This window comes from Taudactylus pleione, unplaced genomic scaffold (assembly GCF_031769625.1).
Source record: "Taudactylus pleione unplaced genomic scaffold, aTauple2 ptg000609l, whole genome shotgun sequence".
NCBI classification, from domain to species: Eukaryota; Metazoa; Chordata; class Amphibia; order Anura; family Myobatrachidae; genus Taudactylus; species Taudactylus pleione.
The window spans coordinates 12,498,205-12,520,949 of NW_028285011.1; the positions used below are offsets into that span (position 1 = coordinate 12,498,205).

General features: G+C 43.0%; 1 protein-coding gene across 1 annotated transcript in view; it reads right to left on the reverse strand.

Annotated features, from left to right (window-relative positions):
- Positions 1-22,745, reverse strand: part of LOC148480645 (interleukin-1 receptor type 1-like) — a 79,398-nt gene that overhangs the window by 32,354 nt on the left and 24,299 nt on the right. Inside the window, exons 2-5 of the mRNA XM_088454169.1 lie at positions 9,944-10,022; positions 4,941-5,184; positions 3,791-3,974; positions 2,869-3,037 (exon numbers count right to left, since the gene is read on the reverse strand). Coding sequence (XP_088310295.1) covers positions 2,869-3,037; positions 3,791-3,974; positions 4,941-5,184; positions 9,944-10,013 — 667 coding nt within the window. The 5' untranslated portion in view covers positions 10,014-10,022. The remainder of the gene's footprint in view (positions 1-2,868; positions 3,038-3,790; positions 3,975-4,940; positions 5,185-9,943; positions 10,023-22,745) is intronic.

The window sequence follows — 22,745 nt, forward strand, 5'->3', positions numbered from 1 at the left end:
GGAAGATTGCTATTACTATGGGACTATAAGACTATAAAATAACACTGAAATACTGTGTACTCCAATGACAAGCATACTTCATCTATACCTGATACACTTTATTCAGATACTATGATATATTCTCTAATATGGCATTTTAAAGTTAAAGTAACATATTTTAAATATTTAAAATAATTACGCTATTTGGGCCTGATTCAGATAAGGATGAATTGCAAAGCCGCACGAAAGCAGCTTTGCAATTCTGTCCATGCTAAAAATGCAAATGCAGCGCATGGGACATGACACCTCCTGCTGCATCTGCGATCCCAGTACTGCGACCGAGTTCACAACCTGGGATCACCATTGCGACCATTGGTCGCGATGTTGGATGGCGTAGGCCAGCTGAGTAAGCCTCAGATTACGCAGGCTGGCCGGCCTGCAAAACCAGGAATCTACATCCATGGACGCAATATGCCCCCATTTCTGGGAACGCAGACCGTCTCTGCCTCCATTTTCGGGAACACAAGCCGTACCCGCCCCGTAAACGCATTTGCCGGTCAATCAGGCAGAGGCATACGGGTCCTGTGTGTGATCCCGATAATCAGGAATCTGCATTCAGCAGAGGACTTGCATACACTGCTGAATTTGGCCCTTTGTCAAGAATAATTAAATAATGTTGACATCATTAATGTTAGCATTTTCAAAGTGCCGACACCAGAAGTGTTGGCATTGCCATAATGTTGATATTTCCATGAGGGTTAGTGTTACCGCTAGGGTTAGTACTATTCTTAAACTGGGTACACACCCAAAACGACCAGGCAACCCAGCGATGTGATGTAACGATTTATAGCATCATGTACACACTGCATGATCCACTGTATGGCGGATGCCCCTGCACGGTTACTGGCTGGAGTGACAGAGGCTAAATACCCCAGTCAGGACATTAATTCAAAAACACGTAAAACATTAATAGGTTTAATTACCTGCACTTATGGTCAGAAAAAGTACATACATTTACATAGACATAAATACCAATATTATTTATGTCTTTGTAAATTTATGTACTTTTTCTGACCATAAGTGCGGGTAATTAAACCTATTAATTTTTTATGTGTTTTTGAATTAATTTGAATTGATGTCCTGACTGGGCTATTTAGGCGCAGTATATTGCCTTTTCTGTACTGTTGTCAACAGGTAGCAAATACCTCTTTTTTTACTGCTGCATAAATACTTGTTTTCCTGATCTGGGTAAGCGCTGTTTTTTCTTATTTTTTTTTGGAGTGACAGAGGATGCCTGTCACATTCTGCACAAATTGTGTGACTTACCTTTGCTGCAGGTCAGGATTTCTGTCTGACCTTGTTTGAGAACTATACATTGACATCACCATCATGCACTATGTCAGCTGATAGTATTCTTCCAGTGGGAGTGCTCCTGCCTCAGCTGACCTTAGCAGTCTATCAGGGACCTACAGCAGATTCATACCTCCTGTGAGAACTCCCACTGGTGCCAGAGCAAAGAGTTGCTTCCTTATGATACTGCTATTCTGTGGCTCCTATGTGCAGTAAACCATTGCTGCTATCTAGCCCAAATCTTCAGTTGCTATTCCCCCGTGATTCCTGTGTCCTGTGCTGCTGGATTTTAGTCAGAGAAATAGCAAGTTTCACAGAGTACTCACTCAGCAAACGTCTTAGTTGCTGCCTATTCTCCAGCCCAGTGCAATCACCAGCTGCACTGATAAGAGGATTCCTTGGTGAGACTAATGGAGGGTACACACGGTCAGATTTTCTGGAAGATATGAACGATAACGAGTGTAAAAATCGTTACATCGTTCACATTGTTGATATGCATCGACGAATGATGCGTGTCCCCGCATGTCAGATATCGATATCTGAAATCGACTGTTTGCAGTCAGATTTGGACGATTTCATTCATTTAAATATTGTCAGAAATTGTTCATCGTTAATGAGATCGTTGCTAAAATCGTTCAAATTGTTCATCGTTGATCTAGCAAGTCTGACCGTGTGTATGCACCATAAATCTCAGCCTGCTGTAATCAGCTCCAGCAAGTCTCTTCCTGATCTTGGCTTTGTTCCTGACCCGTTTGTGTCTAATCCCTGGTACTGTGTTTGGTAATCTGGTTCTGACCTTGGCTATCTGTGACCTGAATACGTCCTTGGTACGGTCTTGTCCGTTTGATTCTGACCCGGTCTTTTAACTACGCTGAAAGTCTCCTCCGTTACATCCAGAGTTCACCAGCACCAGTATTGGGGAACGTATTCTGAGGGCAGTGACCTGTGTGTCGGACGCAGCCAAGTCCATACGCTCTTGCGAGGGTCCCTGGTAAACACCACCGGCAAATTAGACTCCGCGCCTCAGAAATAGGTCTCGCCAAATTCCCAAAATACGGGTTGTATCCATTATCTACCCAGGAGTTGTGACAATGCCAATGTTTGCGGTGTTAAGTAATTAAAACCGCAGTCATAGAGAAGACTTGGTCGCAGAGAAATTTACAAGCACGGAGCATTTGTCAGAGGTAACGGAAGGTGGTGTCTCAAACGCATGCTAGTCACGCATGTTTCAGGGGGTGTCTATGCCTGTGAATTTGTATGCAGTGGTTACTGATGTTGCATCTGTGTAAGCCACTAGTGGGCGTCTCAATACAAAACCCAGCGGCTGTGACATTTGGGGTGGCAGCCACATCGGGATCTGCGTCCACCTCTAAATCAGGCCCTAAGAAACATATCATGTAAAGCTGCAGGTGCTGTATAGAATGCTGTCTGGTGTTTGCCATATCATTTATAGTTACCGTATCATATGATTTTTTTTTAAGATAATATAAATAATTGGTCAATTCAGATTAACGTTGTATAATATGTATTCATAAATACCTGCAATGAAGTAATCAATTGTCCTTGAGATTTTATAATCTCTGCCATTGAATATGTTGGTACTTTCACATGTATAGTTCCCTTTGTCTTGCAAAGTTGCATTCTTGATATTCAATAAGTTCCCTGTAACCTTATACTTGTCATTGTCTAGATTCAAAGGCTGGCATTCCTGTATAGAAATACAATATATAGTCAGTCACTGGAAAAACTAGAAAGGAACTAGAAAAAATACAGTATCACCCCTTAAAACTGCAATATGCCAAATAACTATTTTAGCAGGCTGCCCATGGAGCAAAAATACAATTTTCTCTGATACTGTAGCATCTCATTAGCTAAATGTATCTATTTAAAACATACAGAAATGCATGAAAAGCATTCTGTGAGGACATCCCAGGATTCTACCAGATATACATACCTCTCAACATTGCAGGTCTCGGCAGAGGCATGGACACAGCACACTATAGGTTATGCCACTCCTGTGGCGGATGCTTTTTAAAGTGAAAAGTTAAATTTTTATGCCACATGCAATGAGGACACAAATGTCCTGAATGCGGAACAAAAAAATGTAAAAAATCAGGACTATTCTGCCAAAAGTGGGACAGATGGGGGGTATATATATATATATATATATATATATATATATATATATGTCCCACTGCTGACATGACACCTGCGACATTAGTAATATATACTGCTACTGTACTGCTATTCAGCTGAGAGTTCCCTTCTCTTTTTAAGCTTCTCAGAAATGCATGATAACAAATGGAACAGTAAATTATATTACGATTTCTACACCTCAGAAATAAATAATTTGCCCACTCCTCACTTATTCACATACATTCAAAGATTACAATAGCACTGACATGTGCACTGTACACAGTTACATGTATTTTTAAATTAATTAAAAAATAATTATTATTACCTTAAACCATTTCATCGGTGTGCTCCTCTTATCGATATACTTCATCATGTCTGGACATTCAATTGTAAGAATTGATTGCATAATTGGTATATAACGGAACATTATGGTATGATTATAACACAGGCCTTCATCATTTTTGAACACTTCAATTTTTTTAAGCCTCTGTATGCAGTATGTGGAATTTCTGTATTCAGAAGGGGGGAAAACATATAAAGAAAATGTATTCAGTCACTTTTGACTTGGCTAGAAGTAAATATTCACTCTTAACAACTTACTAATGTATTGTTAAAAATAACATACAGTATATTAAATAGGGTTTGTTATTTAGTGTAAAGCAAATATAGATGTTAGATACTGTATATTCTCAATATTTTCTATTTTGTGATTAGATCCCCATAACAATATGTTTTATGAATTTACAGAGATCCAACATATAAACAGAAAACAACATAGTAAATGTGAAACCTATTTATCAAAATTAAAATTGGTTATTTTCCAATCTCACTGCTGAAAATGCCTATTTGCTTGTTTATCTAGCAACAAAGGAGGCATTTGTTTATACAATATATAAAAGGTTTAGTAAACAGATTTGCTTAAAACAATTTACAGATGATACTGTTCAGATTAGCTCTATGTAATCTCTTGAACACTATACTAGCAGCTCTGGCCTTCATGGCAAAGGTTTGCACAGAACCCCAGGTTGGTACTGTACACGCCATTGATCACTTATCAGCAGCGGTGCCGAGAGGGGGGGGAGCGGGTACAGATTACCGGGGCCCGGGCTTCCTGAGGGGCCCGGCGGGGGCCTGGGTCCGGCGCCGCTCCCCCTCCCTCACAGCAGCCCAGCACACAGCGTGTGCTGAGCTGCAGTTGGAGACTGCTCGTGGCTGCTGAGCAGCAGCCACAGCAGTCTCCTATGCCTGTGGCGGGGAGCGATCACACTGATCGCGACCCCCTGGCTTTGAGCAGGGCTGAGGGGGCACAGAGCGCCCCCCTCCCCAGCGCGCAGCGCCGCTTTGCGGCGCTGCATATCTTTTTTTTTTTACCGGGAGGGGGACGTGACCACGCCTCCTGCGATTAGGCCACACCCCCTATTACCCGGGCCCGCCGCAGCTCTCAGCAGGTCTGCTTTATCAGACAACAGTCTTACCTGAGCACACATGAGTAGTAGCCTGTATCATTCAGCATTGCAGGGATAAACTTAAGGTAGCTTTGATCCTGATGAAGTCTCATTTGTATGTCTGAGGTGATTTCACTCTGTGAGCCATTTCTTAACCAGGTTACATTGAAATTGTCCTCATTTAATAAGTATTGTAGTGGGCAGGTGACAAAAACAGGCTGGTCTTCCAGAACATACTCTATTTCAAACTCCACTCCATCATCTTTACACAGTTCTACAAAACAAATGTATTATGTGTAAATCAATACACAATACATACATACATACATACAGTAGCATGGATGGTGCATCAGGCAGACCTCTAAATACCGTACAAAAAAACCCATAAAGTGTGCCTACTTTATTTAAAATAATAAAAAAGAAACCAAAAAAAAAAAACTATCACTCTTAAAGGGGATATTGCCTTCGTTCGGGTACGTATCCTCCTGGATTCCAGCGTCGGAATTAAGATAGGCGTCGGTATTTAGACGCCTATCTTAAGTCCCTTGTCGGGATTCCACTGCCGCTGGTCTCATAACTACATCCCCTTTCCTTTAATAGGCTGACAGTTTCTCTTTTTATGTGCTGCAGGTGTGATTATAAATTGACACCAATTAATATCTGTATGTGGAACAGGCTTTGAGTTCATCTAAGTTTTATTGATTTCATGCAGCCTTGCCTCCTGCCACACACTACTTCCCCACCCTCATTCTGATTCACCCGCCACAGTCATGTGTCCCAGCCAGGGGTGCCCATTGATGGTTCAAACCATCATTGTTTTTCATGCCATCAAAATGAACCATTCTGTGGCCTCTTTTGCTGTCTACCCCTCTCCGTCTCCTCCTCTTCTCCCTCTGTCTTGTCCCATCAACATGTAACGTCTTTCTCCCTCAATCTCAGCAAGTCTCACATCCATACAAGGGAGCTATAAAGAAAAAAGACTGACTCCTACAGAATACAGCTTAGAAGTCTGAACAGAAGAAAGTAAATGTGGGAGGATTCCTAGGGTAGAATCGCAGCGCGAGTAAGTGCGGCTGTATGCTGCACTTACGGTTCTACTGGACTTGTGGAATTTTGTTTGCAACCCCATAGGGCTGTGTACAGAGATGTGCGAGTCTGGCACAAGAAGGGGGGGCCACAAGGGGTGCAAGTTGGGGTGCCGTTGCCAGCATTTGTATGCTGTCGCAACAGCCCCCTTCACAGGTAATTGGATTTTTTAAATATTTGGAATAATTTTATTTATTTTACTAAGTGAAACTTAGAACTTAAGTCTGCTCATGTTCCTCCTAATGGCAAGGTGAGGTGGTTAGTTTTTGTTTAGTAAAACAGGCTAGTGTCGAAGAGGCAGCTGAGAATCTAATGATAGAATGAGTTAATTGGCAATAGAATATCAGCCTTATTACTGCATTTTAATAAATAGGGGCAATATTCTAAAGGTGCCTATCCACTAGACGACTAAAATGAGAGATTGAACGATAACGATATCGTTATCATTCGATAATCATTTGAAAAGCGTTTGCAGAGTGTTTAAAAAATGTCTAAAATTACCAGTGATGCATGTTCCCGCTGGTCGTTTAGACATCTATCATCATGCAAACATGCTGGACAACCTGATGATAACGTCAGGTTGAGCATGTTTGCAGATGATTGATTGTGCCTACACTGAACGACTGCTCGTTCAGTGTAGGCACATCACAGACTGACAGACGACTGTACGATTACAATGTCATAATCGTGCAGTCTTTTGCCTGTCTTCTAGTGGATAGGCACCTTTAAACTACTGTGGTGTAGCGGTCACCACCAGTGAATGGATGCCGGGCGCATGCAGCATCCATTCACACTGACAGCAGCGCTTCGGGGCAGCCCGGCATGTCCGTAAGTGCCGGGCACGCCCCCCAAGAGTAACGAAAAGGGGACGCATCTTAAATACAGCCTGCGGGTGCCGGTCACTCGCTGTTCGCAGTGTCCCGCGGGTGGGGAAAACTGTGGTGTAGTGGTTCCCTGCCGATGAATGGATGCTGGGCGCATGTGCCCAGCATCCATTCACACTGACAGCAGCGCTTGGGGGCAGCCTGGCATGTCCGTAAGTGCCGGTCACAGCCCCAACAGTGACAAATAGGGGGTGCGTCTTAAATACACGCCTCTTTTTCCTTAGCCACACTCCTTTTCGGGCGCGTGCAGATGTGCCCTTTCTCTGGGTCGAGTGGACAAGTGGTAGAAACAAACGCAGAATAAAAAGGCTCAAACATAGTATATGGGGTCACAATCATACAGAGATAATTGTACAACTAGGGGTAGATGTATCAAACCTTCTAAAAAGCACAGGTGGGGAAGTTATCCATAGCAACCAAGCAGCTTCCAGCTACAATATCATGTACATTCTATAAAAGGATAGCTATAAGCTGATTGGTCACTATGGGTAACTTCTCTACTTGTCCTTTTTAGAAGGTTTGATACATCGGTACTTTGCTGTTACAGGGACAACCTTTTATTATTATTTTTTTGTATGATTTTTATTTTGTCATGACACTATTAAGCTATTTGATAATAACATCTTCCTAACAAAATTGTTACTTTTTGATTTCTAGCGTTTGAATTTGTATTTAACCAAAATTCCAAAATTCAAATACCTGTGGTCAACTGCTCACAACTAGAGAACAAAAAATGTTATGTGCTCTGCACAGAAATAGTCTATTTCTGTCTAAATGGATAAATGACTGAAGTGCTTTATGTGAATCACTAACTGCAACTGCAGGCTATGGGTTAATCCTTCTAACCATTGCCTCAATATAAGAAGTGCCAGATGTAATGTTAGATGTTAACCCCTTTGTGACAAGATTTGAGGTGTACACTTAATGAAACCAGTTTTGTTTTTACATGTTTGAAGCAAGCTAATTTGCTTTTCAGAAGAAAAAGGGATATGTAAAAAAATAAAAGGAAAATATGAAGGAAAGTTAATTGTATTTGTTAAGTGTTGTCTTGTGTTCATGATAAGAGAGAGAAAGCATGTTTGAATAGAACGTCCTCACTTATGTTACATTGTGATTAAGGTGGTGATAGCATTGTGTTTATCTAAGTAATGGACATAAATCTTAAGCAGGGTACACACTGAAAGATATATTGGCTAATCAATTGATTGACCAATATATCTGGTGCCCGTGGGCCGTGTGTACGATGTCATTCACAGACATATCGTGTCACTGTGCTGCACAGCCAATGGCAGATATATCGGGGCATCGTGCTGTGTGTGTGTGTACGGGCGGTTTAACGACTACCCGTACACATGCAGCAGAGGCTGCTGGGAGGAGGGTGGGACACACCCCGGCCAGTGGGACCCGCGGCCAGAAGCAGATGATGGTCGTTCAGTATATATGAAGGACCATCATCTGCAGACCAGTGGGGACTTCTGCACATACGCAGCCGTCTGCCAGTCAGTGCATGAATCACATCATCGTAGCTCCGCCCTGTGCTTCACAATGCCAATATTTTCGGCATTGTGAAGAGGTGGCAGAGCCATGATCACGCGATCACCTGGCCCCACCCAAAAGACCACGTCATTATCCAGCAACCCCCCTCGCTGAATCCCGGAGCTGAATCATGTATAATCTATATATGGTATTGCATATCGGGTCCAAGCTCTGAAAAGCAAATAGCATATTGGAAATGCGGGCAAAACTCAGAAAAACAGCATTTTTGGAGGTTTGTCCGGATTTTACAGCATAGTGCATCCTGCCCTATGTCAATTATAATACTTATTTGCATTACAGCTACACCAGCTTTTAACCTTCTATGTCATAAAGCCCTTGCCCCACCCACTTCACTAGGTAAGTAGGAGAATTCCGGGACGGTGCCCTTTTCTACTGCTTGTCCGGGAGGACACCCTGAATTTTGCAAGTCTCCCAGACATTCTTAAGAACAGGTAAGTATATATTACACTTACTATACACCTTTGCCGATAATCAGGAACTGACTTGCACACAGGCACAGATGTGATTTTTCACATTAATATTACAATTACAATTCTACACCACAACCCAATAACCTTGCTATTTTACAAACACAGACACCAAAATCTTTAACAGTAACATTGACTAAAGAGTCAGAGATAATCATGCCGGTTACTTGGATTTACCCACTACAATGTACTACTTGTATGAAAATAATGATATGCTTTTTTCTTCTGTGATAACTTACAGTATAAACTGTCCTTTAGCAAGCTCTAGGAAATCAAAGGGCTTAGGATGCAATGTTTGCAGTGTGTCCAAAAAAGCTCTAATTACACCACTAATTGCAGCCACAGGGTGTTGTGGGAGGCATGAACCTTTAAATATGCATGAGGCATCAATGTGCCTGTGCGTGCTGCTCTTTAATATATGTAAAAGGTATGTGGGTGATTTGAGTAGGGGAATATCTGGAATCGGTATGTATGACCGCCGGAACTCAGCCCGGCGGATCAATCCCAATACCGGAAGGCTGGCAGATGAAGTTCAGTCAATAGGGATAATTAAAAAAAATTTTTTTTAAAAACAATGAATGGAAATTACTTGCTTTTTTTCTATATAAAATTATATTGTAATTTTTCTGATTAATGAGTAAAAGTTCGTCGTGATCTAGTTAATGTCATCGAAAAACACCACTTTTATAGCAAAGACAGTACGTTATTCATTTTTATGTATTATTTCTAGCTCAATCTTGTCTGAAGACTAACAGAGGCCCACCATAAACAGAGGATCACTGTAAACAGAGGACCACTAAAAAAAATCATCTATATTTCTTGAGGAAGAATAGAAAATAAATATTTAAGAACTAATAGAACAAATAACATGAAAAATACCTATTTCATTAGACATTTTAAGATTCACCTTACAATTTCTATCAACTTATACAATATCCCGCTTAGTAGACATTGAATGGCTATTAGGATGTTGCCAAAAAATACATTTGTAATAGTACTTATAATTATAATTTCAACATGCATATTAATTTGCACTTACCTGCTTTGTATGATGGCAAATACATCAGAGATAAAATATGAATTATAAAAATAAGCTGTGGATTAATCATTTTATGGACCTATAAAACATAAATAAATTTAATTTGTTAGGTACAATACATATAAGGGCAACATGTGATATAAATACTATATAACACGGTTAGGGTTTTAACTTCTTTGAATTAGGGATCTATTTAAAAAATATATATATATCTTGCCGCTTGTCCAGTGCTAGAATCGTTACTATTTATAAAATGTATATTACCGGGACAGACCAAGAGTTAACGGTTGTCCTGGCGAGCTCTCTTTCAATGAAGAGGTAATGTTTTTCACATTTGCCTTTTGGCTCTAGGGGTGGGGGATGTCAAGGGGCCCCCCCAAGCTCTGGCAAAGGGGATCTGAAGATTCCTTTTTCCTCTCAATGGGGCATTTTGGCTCTGAGGAGATGGGTAGAAATATGGCCCTTCTCCTTTTGGAGAGGATTCAAACTCCCATGCCCCAGCACAGTTATGCACTGGATGATTAGAGCATGCACCTTGGGCTTCAATACATTTTTTTACAAATAGGTAGCTCTGATGTTCTGGAGACTGGTTTTGTACTACATCACTGCATAGAGCTGCAGTATAGTTTCTGTATTGAGTGAAGGTCGATTTTCCACAGTACCAAGCAAACACAGAAGTGACACAGGGGGAGCCTGGAGAGGCACAATTGAGGCCTGGAGTGACATAGGCAGACGCCAGACCCTTACTTTGCCAGAGGCACTCAGACCCCGAGATACACCCTTGGCGCTGTTATCACATCAGCGCAAAAATACACTTAATAATAAAATTACATTTTTTTTAAAGTGTTCTGTAGAGTAGATGCTGTATTTAAACAAAATCAGAAACAGGACAGAGTCAATGGAACAACACAGAACAGAATAACGCTTGGCAGGAAAGTTTGGGGGTTATTGTATAATGGTGTATGTACTTTATTTTTCACAGTATCAAATATTTTCCTGGGAAATTCCTTTAGATCTAATCACCAAACAAATCCAGTATGTTTACATACCTAAATGTAATACATGCAGCTATTTATATAGAATATGTAATTAGTACAAGGAAATGAATGAAGATTTCAACATCCATTAAGATTATGTATACTATATGTAATAGGAAGTAAAGGTATCACTAAGAGAACAAATAATTGTCTTGGGTTCTATTCCCACCACTGCTCACAACTGTGTGGAATTTGTATATTCTCTCCGTGCTTGAGTGGGTTTCCTTTGGGTACTTCGGGTTCCTTCCAGAATCCAAAAATATACTTAAAGTTTAATTAGATCCAAACGAAAAATAAATCCTAGTGTGTATGTGTGTAGGGAATATAGGGCCTGATTCAGCAGTGCACTGCTGACTGCAGGTTCACAATTATCAGGAATCTGCGAATGTGCAGGACCCATTCTGCGCATGTGCAGAATAAGTCTTGCGAAATTGCACGCAGGCCCCTGTCAGTGGCGTAACTTCATCCCAGGTGCCCGGAGGCAAGATCAATGTTGGTGCCCCCCCCCCAAATTAAAATGTACCACCCAACCAGCACCTATGCCAGCCCCAGCTGCCGGCCCCCTATGCAGTTCCCCCAGTAGTGGTCCCCCTGTGCAGTGCCCTCTGTTGAGGTCCCCCTATGTAGTGCCGCCTATGTAGTGCCCCCCAGTAATGGTCCCCCTATGCAGTACCTCCAGTAGTGGTCCCCCTTTGCAGTGCCCCAGTACTAAGGGCCCCTGTAGTGCTCCCAGTAGTAAGCCCCCTGTAGTAAACCCCCAATAGTAAACTCCCTGTAGTGCCCCCAGTAATGCCCCCTGTAGAAAGCCCCCAGTAATGCCCCCAGTAGTAAGCCCCCGTCACTCCCATAGTGCACTGCGGGACCCGGAAGCGGAGCTCACACTGAGCTCCGTTCCTCCGGCTACCGCAGGGGGGAACGAAGGAGTCGGGCGCCCGCTGGTAATACACTCAGCGGGCGCCTGGCAAATAGGGGGTGCGTCTGCACCCCCGTATTGACGCCGCTGGAGGTGGAGCGCCGATCAGCGGCGCTCCATCTCCATGGCAGTGACCGGAACGGCCCTGGGGACAATGGAACCAGGTGCCCGCTTAAGGGCTGGAGCCCGGCGGCAAATGACTCCATTGTCTCCAGGAGTTCCGCCACTGGCCCCTGTGTAACTCTGACAAAAAGGTAGTGGGTGGCACTGCACACTTCAGCCAAAATACCAGTAGAATATAAATAACGTATATTACATTTATTTAAAAAAATACATATATTTTGATTGTACAGTGTTGTTAATACACATTTATATCAATGACACTCCTGGGAATGTATTAAAAACAATGTGTATATTATCTTCACCACAATCTAAGTATAAATATTAGCCTTCTATAACCATATCGGCTAGTGACACATGCTGGATAATAGCCTTAAATAGGTAAGACTCCAATTAACGAGCGGCTAGCGATACTGTGGAAAGAGGAGTGGGGTCTCACCCATATATCAAAGTCTCACTGTGATGTATAGTGCAAAATAGGGTATATTCAATAGCATCCAAGTCTGGATTTTGCAATCCTGCAGAAATATAATGTTTCAGTCTTGCTAAATAATGAACTGATCAGGAAAAATAAGCAGACACAGTGGCTCAGTGTCAGTGCAGTGGGAATGCTGCTCCTGCCTAGTCAGAGGTGAATCTGCGGCTTAAAATCGCCACTGGTAAGCAGGTACTGTAACTGTTCTGATGTGCACTTGTGGCATGCAGATAAAGTGGCAAGATCCACATAAATCCCAATATGGAGCCAGCACTTAACGATGAAAGTGCAATGATGTTATGGCACTGGGACCGTCCTTTTTGCTGGGAGAGCTCTAACAGCGAAGTCAGGCTGTAAAACCACTGAGCTCCCATCCCTGTCCGTGGCAATTTCCGATGTAGTAAACCCATGGTAAAAGTCCCGTGGATCGTATGCCTCTGCCTGATTGACAAGCGGCATTTCCGGGGTGGTGCATGTCGTCCCCGTTTTCTGGAAGTGGCAAGGCCAGGATCTGCGTCCATGGATGCAGACTTCTTGGCCTCGCAGGCTTACATGACACGGCCAGGCTGCAGTAAGCTTCAGCTACCGCAACCTGACCAAAGGGGCAACCATCGCGACCGATAGTGATGGTGATCCCTGGCTGCGACCCCAGTTGCAGCACTGGGATCACAGATACAGCAAGATGGTGTCAGGCACCTCTTGCTACATTTGCATTTTTGCAGGACAGAATTGCAAAGCCACTTGTGTTGCAGCTTTGCAATTCCATTCTCTGCTGAATCAAGCCCATAGATCAAAAGCTCCACTGGGGCAATGACTGATGTGAATGTATAAATATTCTCTGTAAAGCTCTGCAGAATATTTGTTCTATATAAATAACTGATAATAAATAGTTTTCACTAAGAGTCTTAAGATTACATAGAAACTTGTAGTGAATATTGCAGATAAACGTGTAAAACCAGGTTATTAATAAGATTAAAAAGATAAATTATTCTGTTACCAAAACTGATAAAATGATCTAAAAAGGACATATATATATCAATGGAAACATAAATGTTCCTCATTGAAGTTATGTAAAGTATTAAAATTAATCAATTTCACCACAAACTTCAGCACAGTATTCTATGGAGGGTACTGTGAAAATATCTGTGGTTTAAAGAACTGCAAATGCAATGTATACCACCCAACAGCTGAAAGCTACATCATATAACAGACTTAGGGGCTGATGTTGAGGTTGAACAAATTTGTGCCTAAATTTTCAGAAGTAATAAAAAAAAAATCTGTTCTTATATAAAATTGCAAAGTTCGTAAAATTCATATAGGTCTGCAATAGCATATGTGCCAGATTTACATCATGCATGTTAGATATACTTAAGGTGCGTATCCACTAGCAGATAGTGGAATGACAGTACGAATACAACATTGTAATCGTACAGTCGTTCCTCATCCCCTGCAGTGCCTATACTAAACGATATGTCGTTCAGTGTTAGCACCCTCCCTCATCCCTGAATATGGCCAATCTGTCTTTATTGGCAGATTGACCAGCATGTTCAGGCGATGATTGATGTCGAAAATGACCAGCGGGAGCGCACATCCCTGGTCATTGTCGACATTTTCATGCCCGATTTGTGAACGATTAATGAGCAATTAAACAATGTTGTTATCGTTCAGTCGCTCATTTTAATCGCCTAGTGGATACGCTTTACACCCTTTTAAAACATTGGACATAACAAAATACGCATTTGCTATCAGGTTAGAATCAAATAAAAAAAATTCTGAATACAACAGGTAGAACTCTACTGTACATTTACGAATGAATGATTCCCTTCACTACAGCATCCCACCATCTGATAACTTTACAAGTAGATAGATGCATATAAATAATATTTGACACCTGAAATACTACAGGGTGTTATTGAAGTATGTACACCCTATGGGTCTGTCTAATCCGGCCGCAGTTGCCACAGTCGAGTCTGTGACTTTATGCCAAGTACATCTTTGTAGCTGAATGTGCATAGATTGAGATGCCCACTTTATGGTTCTTTATATGCTACAATACCACTTGGTCGTCTTTAGGTGTAACAGTCGGATGCACCATCGCAACTTGCACCATCCACCATTCTTGGTGCAAAATCTTCATCCAATAATGGCCTATGATGTAAGCGATTGAGCATCTGAATTCGCAACCACTTCAGCAACACGTCCGCAGCACTACCATTACACACCCATAAGACAGTACATTTCCAAGCATCTGAATAGCCACCTTCAAGTCACCACCTAGGAATGGCCAATACATTTCTGAGACAGTGCATCTCAATAAGTATGGCCACTTGTACGTCAACACTGTGGGTAGCATGTGCTTTGCGACTTTCACGCATGGACAGATAAAAAACACTGAATATTTGCGTGAATATCGACATAGAGTCCGACTCGCAATCGGATCTTATGAGTGCAGTTAAAATTCAGGTTTAAATAAATAAAGCACTGTTCTACAGTAGAATGTTGTAACTGAACTTACTGTGGAAAGACAATCTTCAGTAACTGTTATCTCCTGCTCCAGTACAGCACTGACCCAAGAGCTTATATGAAATGTTTTTAGTTTAATTAGCATAATTAAAATGGATTTGCCAATATCTATGGTACTGGCAAATAAGCCAGCTTAGTCAATAATGAGTAGTTTCTGAAGTACATTGTCTGGAAACCATAACGAACAATAGGTTACACTGCTCAGTGCTTGTATGGGTTTGTGCACAACACTGAATCAGGCCATATATACATAAGGAGCAGAGTAATGATAATCATGATTTCCTTTTCGGCTTTATTTCTCCCTTTGTTGCCACACGGTTAAGTTCACAATAATGCTGGCCATACACCTGCACGATTTCGGGCCGATTGCCCGATTTTCAATGAGTCATAAGATGGATCTTGTGAAAATCGTGTATTATTTTAATAAGATAAGATCCGATGCGCGCTCCCGCAGCTTCTAGAATCGGATCTTATGATCAGATGTGCAGCCCATCTGTTCCATCGTATCGTGTGCAGATCGTGCCATTTATTTTGTTCATGCGATCCATCGTGCAGCAATTCAAGTCATTTCAATGACTGTCTCCCTTATGAGCCTGTGAGACACAGGATCGATCTTACGACAGATACTGTCAACCAAAACAACCAACATGCTGCCGGGACTGCCAGGGAGCTCCGGGGAGTCGAGGGAAATCGTATGATGAATCGGATCTTATGCTGGCCACACACATAGCGATATTTTACCCGATCTGGCCGATTCCGACACATTGGAACGACAGATCGTGTAAAATATAGCCAAACTGTGCCCAAATCGTGAGTCTCCACTCACAATCACGATGCGATGCGCGCCCCCGCAGGTCGCACATCGCATCGTCAGATCTGCCATGCTGTACAGCAGATCTGACAATCTAGGACACAATGCACTATAAAAAAGTCTGGCTGCAGGAGATCGGATGAAGATTGGACAGCATATCGTGTGCAGATCGTATGCTGATCTGCCGGGGAGAGTTTCAAGAGATATCAGACACATCGTCTGATTGTAAGTATATCGGTATGTGTGTGGGCACCTTTATGCTGGTCGTGTAGGTGTATGGCCAGCTTAACATTGTACTCCCTAAGGAAAATAGACCAGTTTTCATCACTCAATGCTGAACTATTGGAGGAGGTTTTTTTTATAAATTAACTAGTCAGGAGTTTGAGGGTATATTTACCAAATAGCAGTCTTGCAATCTGGGGAGGTTTACATCACACTCATTTTCTAAAGCTCAAACTACGGAAATCCTGCTGGGAATACAGACTTTAGACTACAATAGAACATCGAAGCAACATCAATGTTGTTTCTATTAGAAGCATACTACTGTTACTAGATTGATTTTAAATTAACCCACACTTCTCCTTATAAAAATAAATTCAGTCCTTTTATCGCATTAAATAATATAAAGTACTTACAAAGATCATGCAACATTTACAGTATTACACAGTACAAACACATACCTGCTCAAACATAAAAAATCTTACATACGTACCTAAATATACAAACACACACACATATATATATATTTATGTGCAATTACACTGTCAAATGCAGCACATGTTTACACTTGTATGTATATTCTGATGCTATACAATAATACTGAAGTCAGCTATTTGTTTCTAGAGAGTAATAAAAATATAAAAACACAGTAGTTATGTAGATTTGCATGGCATAGACAATAGTAATTATAGTTAGGAAAGTTAGGTTTTGTTAAAGAGTTGCAACATTAAAATATACTTATGATCCTTGACGTCTAGAGTCCTGATCACTGCCTTACCCAACAGCCAAAAGACATATGTCCTCTTCCAATGTGTTTCGAATGAATGTATGAGCACGGGGGCTAGAGGTTACCAATTTACATGTTTATTTGAACTGACCTTTGGATAACAGAATGGTTACCTGCCTTTCATATAGAAGATGGACACAAGACAATACTAGCAGAACTGGTTCTTTTAGAACAAAAGCCACAGTAGCAGATACCACCATGTGTTTATCTAAGGTGGCTGAATATGCATTCCTTTGGTACACACCTGAAAGATATATCTGCAGATCAACCGATGTGCAGATATATCTGCAGATGATGGATGTTCATACACGCTGAACAAAGATATATCTAATGTGAGGACATTGGCCAATTAATCTTTTACTCCGAGCCCGTAAACACTGGCAGATCGTCTTTGTAAAATGTGCCAAATATACCTGTAATTTACATAGTGGGCTGGCCTATTGAAGAGCACACAGGGAAAGGAAATAGGCTCTCTGTTCTCCTATTATCCTCTGCTGCTGTATCAGTATCTGTGTCATAGGGCCTGATTCATTATGAATCCCAACTACGATTACGCACGCAGGCGGCCAAGTGTTGCGTACTGCGCATGCATCGCAGTGCGCGAAGGCTCCAATGCGATCACACTGTCACTCTGAGAAGTATAGAGATGTTCTCGATAATTCTGTGCTCCCTACATTGTGGCAGTTCTACGGAAACAACAAATGTTTTTATCAGGACGACAATGCTACGGTACCTGTCATGTTTCAAGGGCGACGCTGGACTGGTATGCAGAATATTCGGTAACTTCTAATGGACTGGCCAGCTCAGAGTGGACATCTTGAGAACCTCTGGAACGAATAGGAGCAACATGAGCTTTCTAGGCCGACCCGACCTTCTTCAGTGTCACAGTTGGTCACTGTACTTAAGACGAAATGGCAAAACATATTGCCTGCTGTTGTCCAGAAACTTGTGGACAGTTTGACAAGAAGAGTGCCTGCAGTAATCACTGCAACTTGGTGGACCTACAAAGTACTGATGTCAATAAAATCTTGTTGATCTATTTGCTGTCAGTGTCCAATCACTCTTGTCTATACAGCGGAACATACATAGGGAGGAATAACGGACGGCTTGGATGAGCCAGGAGTGGCTTAAACCAGAACACTGATGGGTTGGCTTGAGAGGTGATCACATGCACATTGTTAAACCTATTAGATAGCTAGGGGTGTGGTTAAATTCAAAGTTTATTTATATACTGGAGTGCAGATTCTGGGCCTTTTTCCTGAAGAAAAATTAACTAGGAATGTGAATCACTTGTGCTGTAATATAATAGCAGATGTGTTGGATTACCTCTGTCCCTGCTCTACCTGTTCTCTTTTCCTTTGACTTCTGTGTACTATTGCTACTGTATCTACTTGCTATCTTCTCGATTTTCTTTCCCATACTCTTTATTTTCAACTCTATTCCCCCCTTTCTCTTCAATTGCCTTGTTTTTGATTTGTCCACTTGCACTGCTTTGTCATGCCCAGCCACATTGTGTGCCCCCCTGCCCACTTCCTCCCTTACCCCTGAGCGAATGCAGGAGCTGGTGGGAGTTGCCAGGGTGGCGTCTGCTGCTGAGCCTTATGACCAAAGCTCTTCACCAGTCAGGAGAATTGCGGTGGTCATGGCGCCATGCGCCACTTGTGGCTGGGGCTAGAAGCCGAGCACGGCATGCTGGCGCTGTTAGCACAAATTAACCCCCTGCCCTCCCTGGGGGGTCCTGGGCTCTTCCCTATTTGTGAGGAGGCCATTAATGTCAGTGGGCCTGCCTCCATTAGCAGAAGAGGCAGGCACCATTTTGTGAGTCAGTGGGGGCGGAGCTAGTGCCTTCAGAGTTGTCAGGCTTAACCCATTCATAGTCTGGACCTGCTACTGCAGCTCATGCTGCTGCAGCCTGTCTTCTTGCATTCACCATTTCATCGCCTTTGGATGCTCCTGCTTCACAGGCTGCAGCTGCTGGACAGATTACAATAGCTCCCCCACCTACCCAGATGTCTGCTTCAACTGTGTCTTCATCCCTGGATCCAGCTGCTCTGATGGGATTTATCTTTAACATGGCCACTGTTTTTGCTCCTGTTTTGGTGACTGATCCCTAATGCTACGCAATCCGCGCCACTGACTCCCGTTGTACCTCTGGCCAATAGCATCTTGCAAGGGTTTGCCTCCATGGGCTGTACTCATGCATTAGTGATTCCTCCTGCTAACACTTCAGTTGGGTCTGTGGGCCTGATTCAGCAAGGATCGCAGTTGCTAATACGCACGCAATCGGCCGATTGTCGATTGTTGTGTTCTGCGTATGCAGTGCGCGAACTAGCTATTGCGATCACAGAGGCTACGCAGACACCTCGCAGAGTGATAGACAGGAAGTGCATTTTCTGGGTGGTAACAAGGGGGGGGTGGTCGGGCGAACGCAGGAGTGCCAGTGCGTTTCAACGCTGTTGCAGGGGCGTGCATAACTTAGCCACTGCGATACCATACACAGCCTGAGGCCTCATAGTGTGTGCTGAAGTTAGCAATTCCTGAGTGAGGTCTGACCTGCCTTAACTGTGCGTATAAGGTCCAATGTTACCGATTATTTTGCTATGTTGCTAAAGTATACTTATGTGAGTAAGGGGAAGTGGGCGTCCTTTTGTTAGGCTGTGATCGCAATGCAAATGCAATTATTTGCATATCACCGCTGATATTGGCAACTGCGTTGCATGCATATTAGCAGAATAGCAATCCTGAGGTTAGTTCTTCTACATCTGATGATTCTAGTGACTCCAGCCCCTCTCAGAGCGCACGCAAAGCACGGCAATGTGCATAGAAGTTTACCAGGCAGATAGACGGGATCGTTGTGTGCGGTGTCCTTGCTCGGCCACTTGTGCAATGCGCTGCTTGATACGCTGGCACCAACACAGCGATTCTGCATGGGCTGCAACCTTGCATTAGGGACTAGATTTTAAAGGGCGATATGTTGACATGTTCTCCCTCATGTAAAAAATTAGGAAAGATTTGCGGGCTACGAAACACAATGGTAGTATAGGCCTGGAAGTCTTCCAGTCCTATTCCAATTTGCAGGCAGGGATATTTGTTTTCTCCACATGCTCTTTGGAGATACAGCCCGCGGAGCCCCTGAACATCATCAGGTATTTCCACCTTATGGATAGCATGAATAGGTTGGGTAAAGGAGTTGCTTGGCCTGTTTACGATAGAGTTTTGTTGTAAGCAGGACAGGTTCTCAGTTATTGAATTTGGGTGCAAAAATTTATAGGTGTGGCTCTAGGTCACTCACTTTACCCTCTACCGCCAGTATGGGTAAGTGCTTCGTGTCCTTTTGGGCAGCAGTGTTGAGGAAGGCGACCCCGTATCTGGCTGCTCAAGACCTGTTGCTGCCCCAGCTTCCAGGAAGCCAGCTTGATCCAGGGCTGATAGCTAAAGCTTTCTACCCTGTTAACTTGGATGTAATGGCCAAGTGGTTAGTGTGGTATCCAAATAGAGTTGTGACCGATCTGTTATGGGCTGGTTTTGAGTTTGGTTTTCATTTACCAGTTGTTTCAGCTGGGCCAGTTAGTTCTCCATAGAACTCTTCTGGTCAGCGAGTGAGCTACCGCTTGTTGTTAAGGAGAAGGACCTTTAAAGAGGTGCTGCTGAGTCACATGATCGGACCCTTCTTTTCTCAGTCTATAGCAGAATTAGTGTTGTCCTCTTTTGGCATCATCCCTAAGAAGACGCCAGAGTATTTTAGGCACATATCAGTTAATGATGCCGTTTTGCAGGAGCTCTGCTTTGTGGCTTATCAATCTTTTGATCAGGTGCTGAAGCTTGTCCGGGCCGGGCAAGATAGACATTAAATCTGCATTTCGTTTATTACCTTGCATCCTAACTGGTTCAGGTACATGGGCTTTCGCATGGATGACAGATTCAGGCCCTTCTTTCTTTTTTTGGGGTAACTATTACCCGCAACAAAACTGCAGGCCCTGTGATTTTGTTGTAGTACCTGGGTATCGAAATCGATACCTTGGACATTTGTTGTCGCCTGTCATCAGACAAAGGGCCTGATTCAGACCCGCTCGCGAGCGCATAGCGCTCACAAGTGGGTCGATGGTCAGCCATAGAGCACGCGCGGCGTGCGCGGGCCACGGAGCGAGTGAGAAATCACTCACTCCGGGGCTCGCTACAAGACGGGGTGGCTGTCGATGTTGATCGACAGCTCGCCCCGTTTTGTAGGCGGGTCGTGGGGGTGGCTGCACAAACGGAGGCGTTCCCGAAGGAACGCCTGCCATTTGTGGGCGGCCCTAGTGACATCACACGTGATGTCAGTAGTGAACTTCCTGCTCTATTAGAGCAGGAAGTTCACTGTGGCTTGCGGTGGATGAGACGCTACCACAAAGGTCTCGTCGCAAGCCCGATGGTCGCGATAATTGCGACCATCGCCTGGCCGCCCGCTAAAGCTGTGGGTAAAAAAAAAAACGGCCCGCCCTGATTCAGAGCGAGCGCTCGCAAATAGCGAGCGCCTTTGAATCAGGGCCAAAATTCTAAAGTTAAAAGATGCTATTCATGTCTGCTTGGTGGCTGGGAAGGTCACTTTGCATCAGGCTCAGTCTCTGTTGAGCTTGCTTAACTTAACCTGCCGTGTTATCCCCATGAGAAGAGTTTTCTCTCGCAAACTTGAGAGGACCACTGCAGGTGTCCATAGGTCACACCATTATTTGCAGCACTGCAGAAATCAAAAGGGACCTCTCTATTTGTTTTTTTTCTTGCTTACTTTAATGGTGTGCTCTTGTGGTTGTTACCAATGCCCATTTGCAGTTGTTTACGGATCCTCTGGGTTCAGGTGTTACCTGGATGGGGCCTGGTGCTCTGTCCCTTGGCCTGCAGAGTGGTTTGTCAGAGGCCTTAGTAGAGACCTTATGCTTCTGGAGCTTTTTCCCATTATGGTTACACTTCAGCTGTGGGATTGCAAGTTGCACGATAGGAGTATTATCTTTAGATACAACCTGGGGGTAGTGCATGATATTAACGGTCAATGGGCCTCCTTGTTGCTTGCTTGCTCAAATCGTGTTGTGCTGCATGCAATTCAACATTGTTTTTAAAGCGCTACATGTTATAGGTATATGTTATAGGTTATATGCGATTGCCCTGAACTTACTAAGAGTTGTATTATTGTTAGGGCTCTTAAGGTTTGGGCTTGTTCCACCCCTCATCCGGTCAATAAGAGATGACCAATCGATATCCTCCTTTTGATTCGACTACTGTTGGCAGTCTCTGATATTGCAGTCTCCACATTTGAAGTTCAACATTCCCGTTGGTGCTTTCCACGGTGTTTCATGTCTCCTATCGAGTGTCAGACCTGGGTTTGCCTGCTAAATTAGCATTGCCCACCATGCTTTGCTTAGAAGTTTGTATTGGGTAGAGTGCACTGTTGTGCTATATTAGGCGAGTTTCACCTGGTTGATGTTTGTGATTAATGCTGTCTTCATTGTGGTCCTGTTGGTCTGTCTCCATTGTTGTCCTTTCATTTTAGTCTCCCCTGTCCATCCTACTCAGGCAAAACTCAACACTTTTAACAGTTAGAGTCTTCAAGAATTAACATTTTTGCCTGACTAGATGGACTTAAGTCGGCCCAAAAATACAGTCCCTCAGCAGGTTTTTGTTTTTCAACTCTTGCCGAGTTATTATATTTTTTTTCCTGAGCAATCCCACAGCATAACCCCCCAGTTCCCTGCCTTTGCGCACTGGCACTTCCATATTGTTCTAATATAACTTTACATTTTTAATATAGCTTTAATTTTTAAATATTAACTTTTGTTTCTAATTTCTCATTCACCTTCTGTTATAGGTTTGATATTTGATGCTCTGGTCGTATGGATTGTAGTTCATTAATTTGTCTTTTGAGTGGCTCTTTCTACCGCAGCCA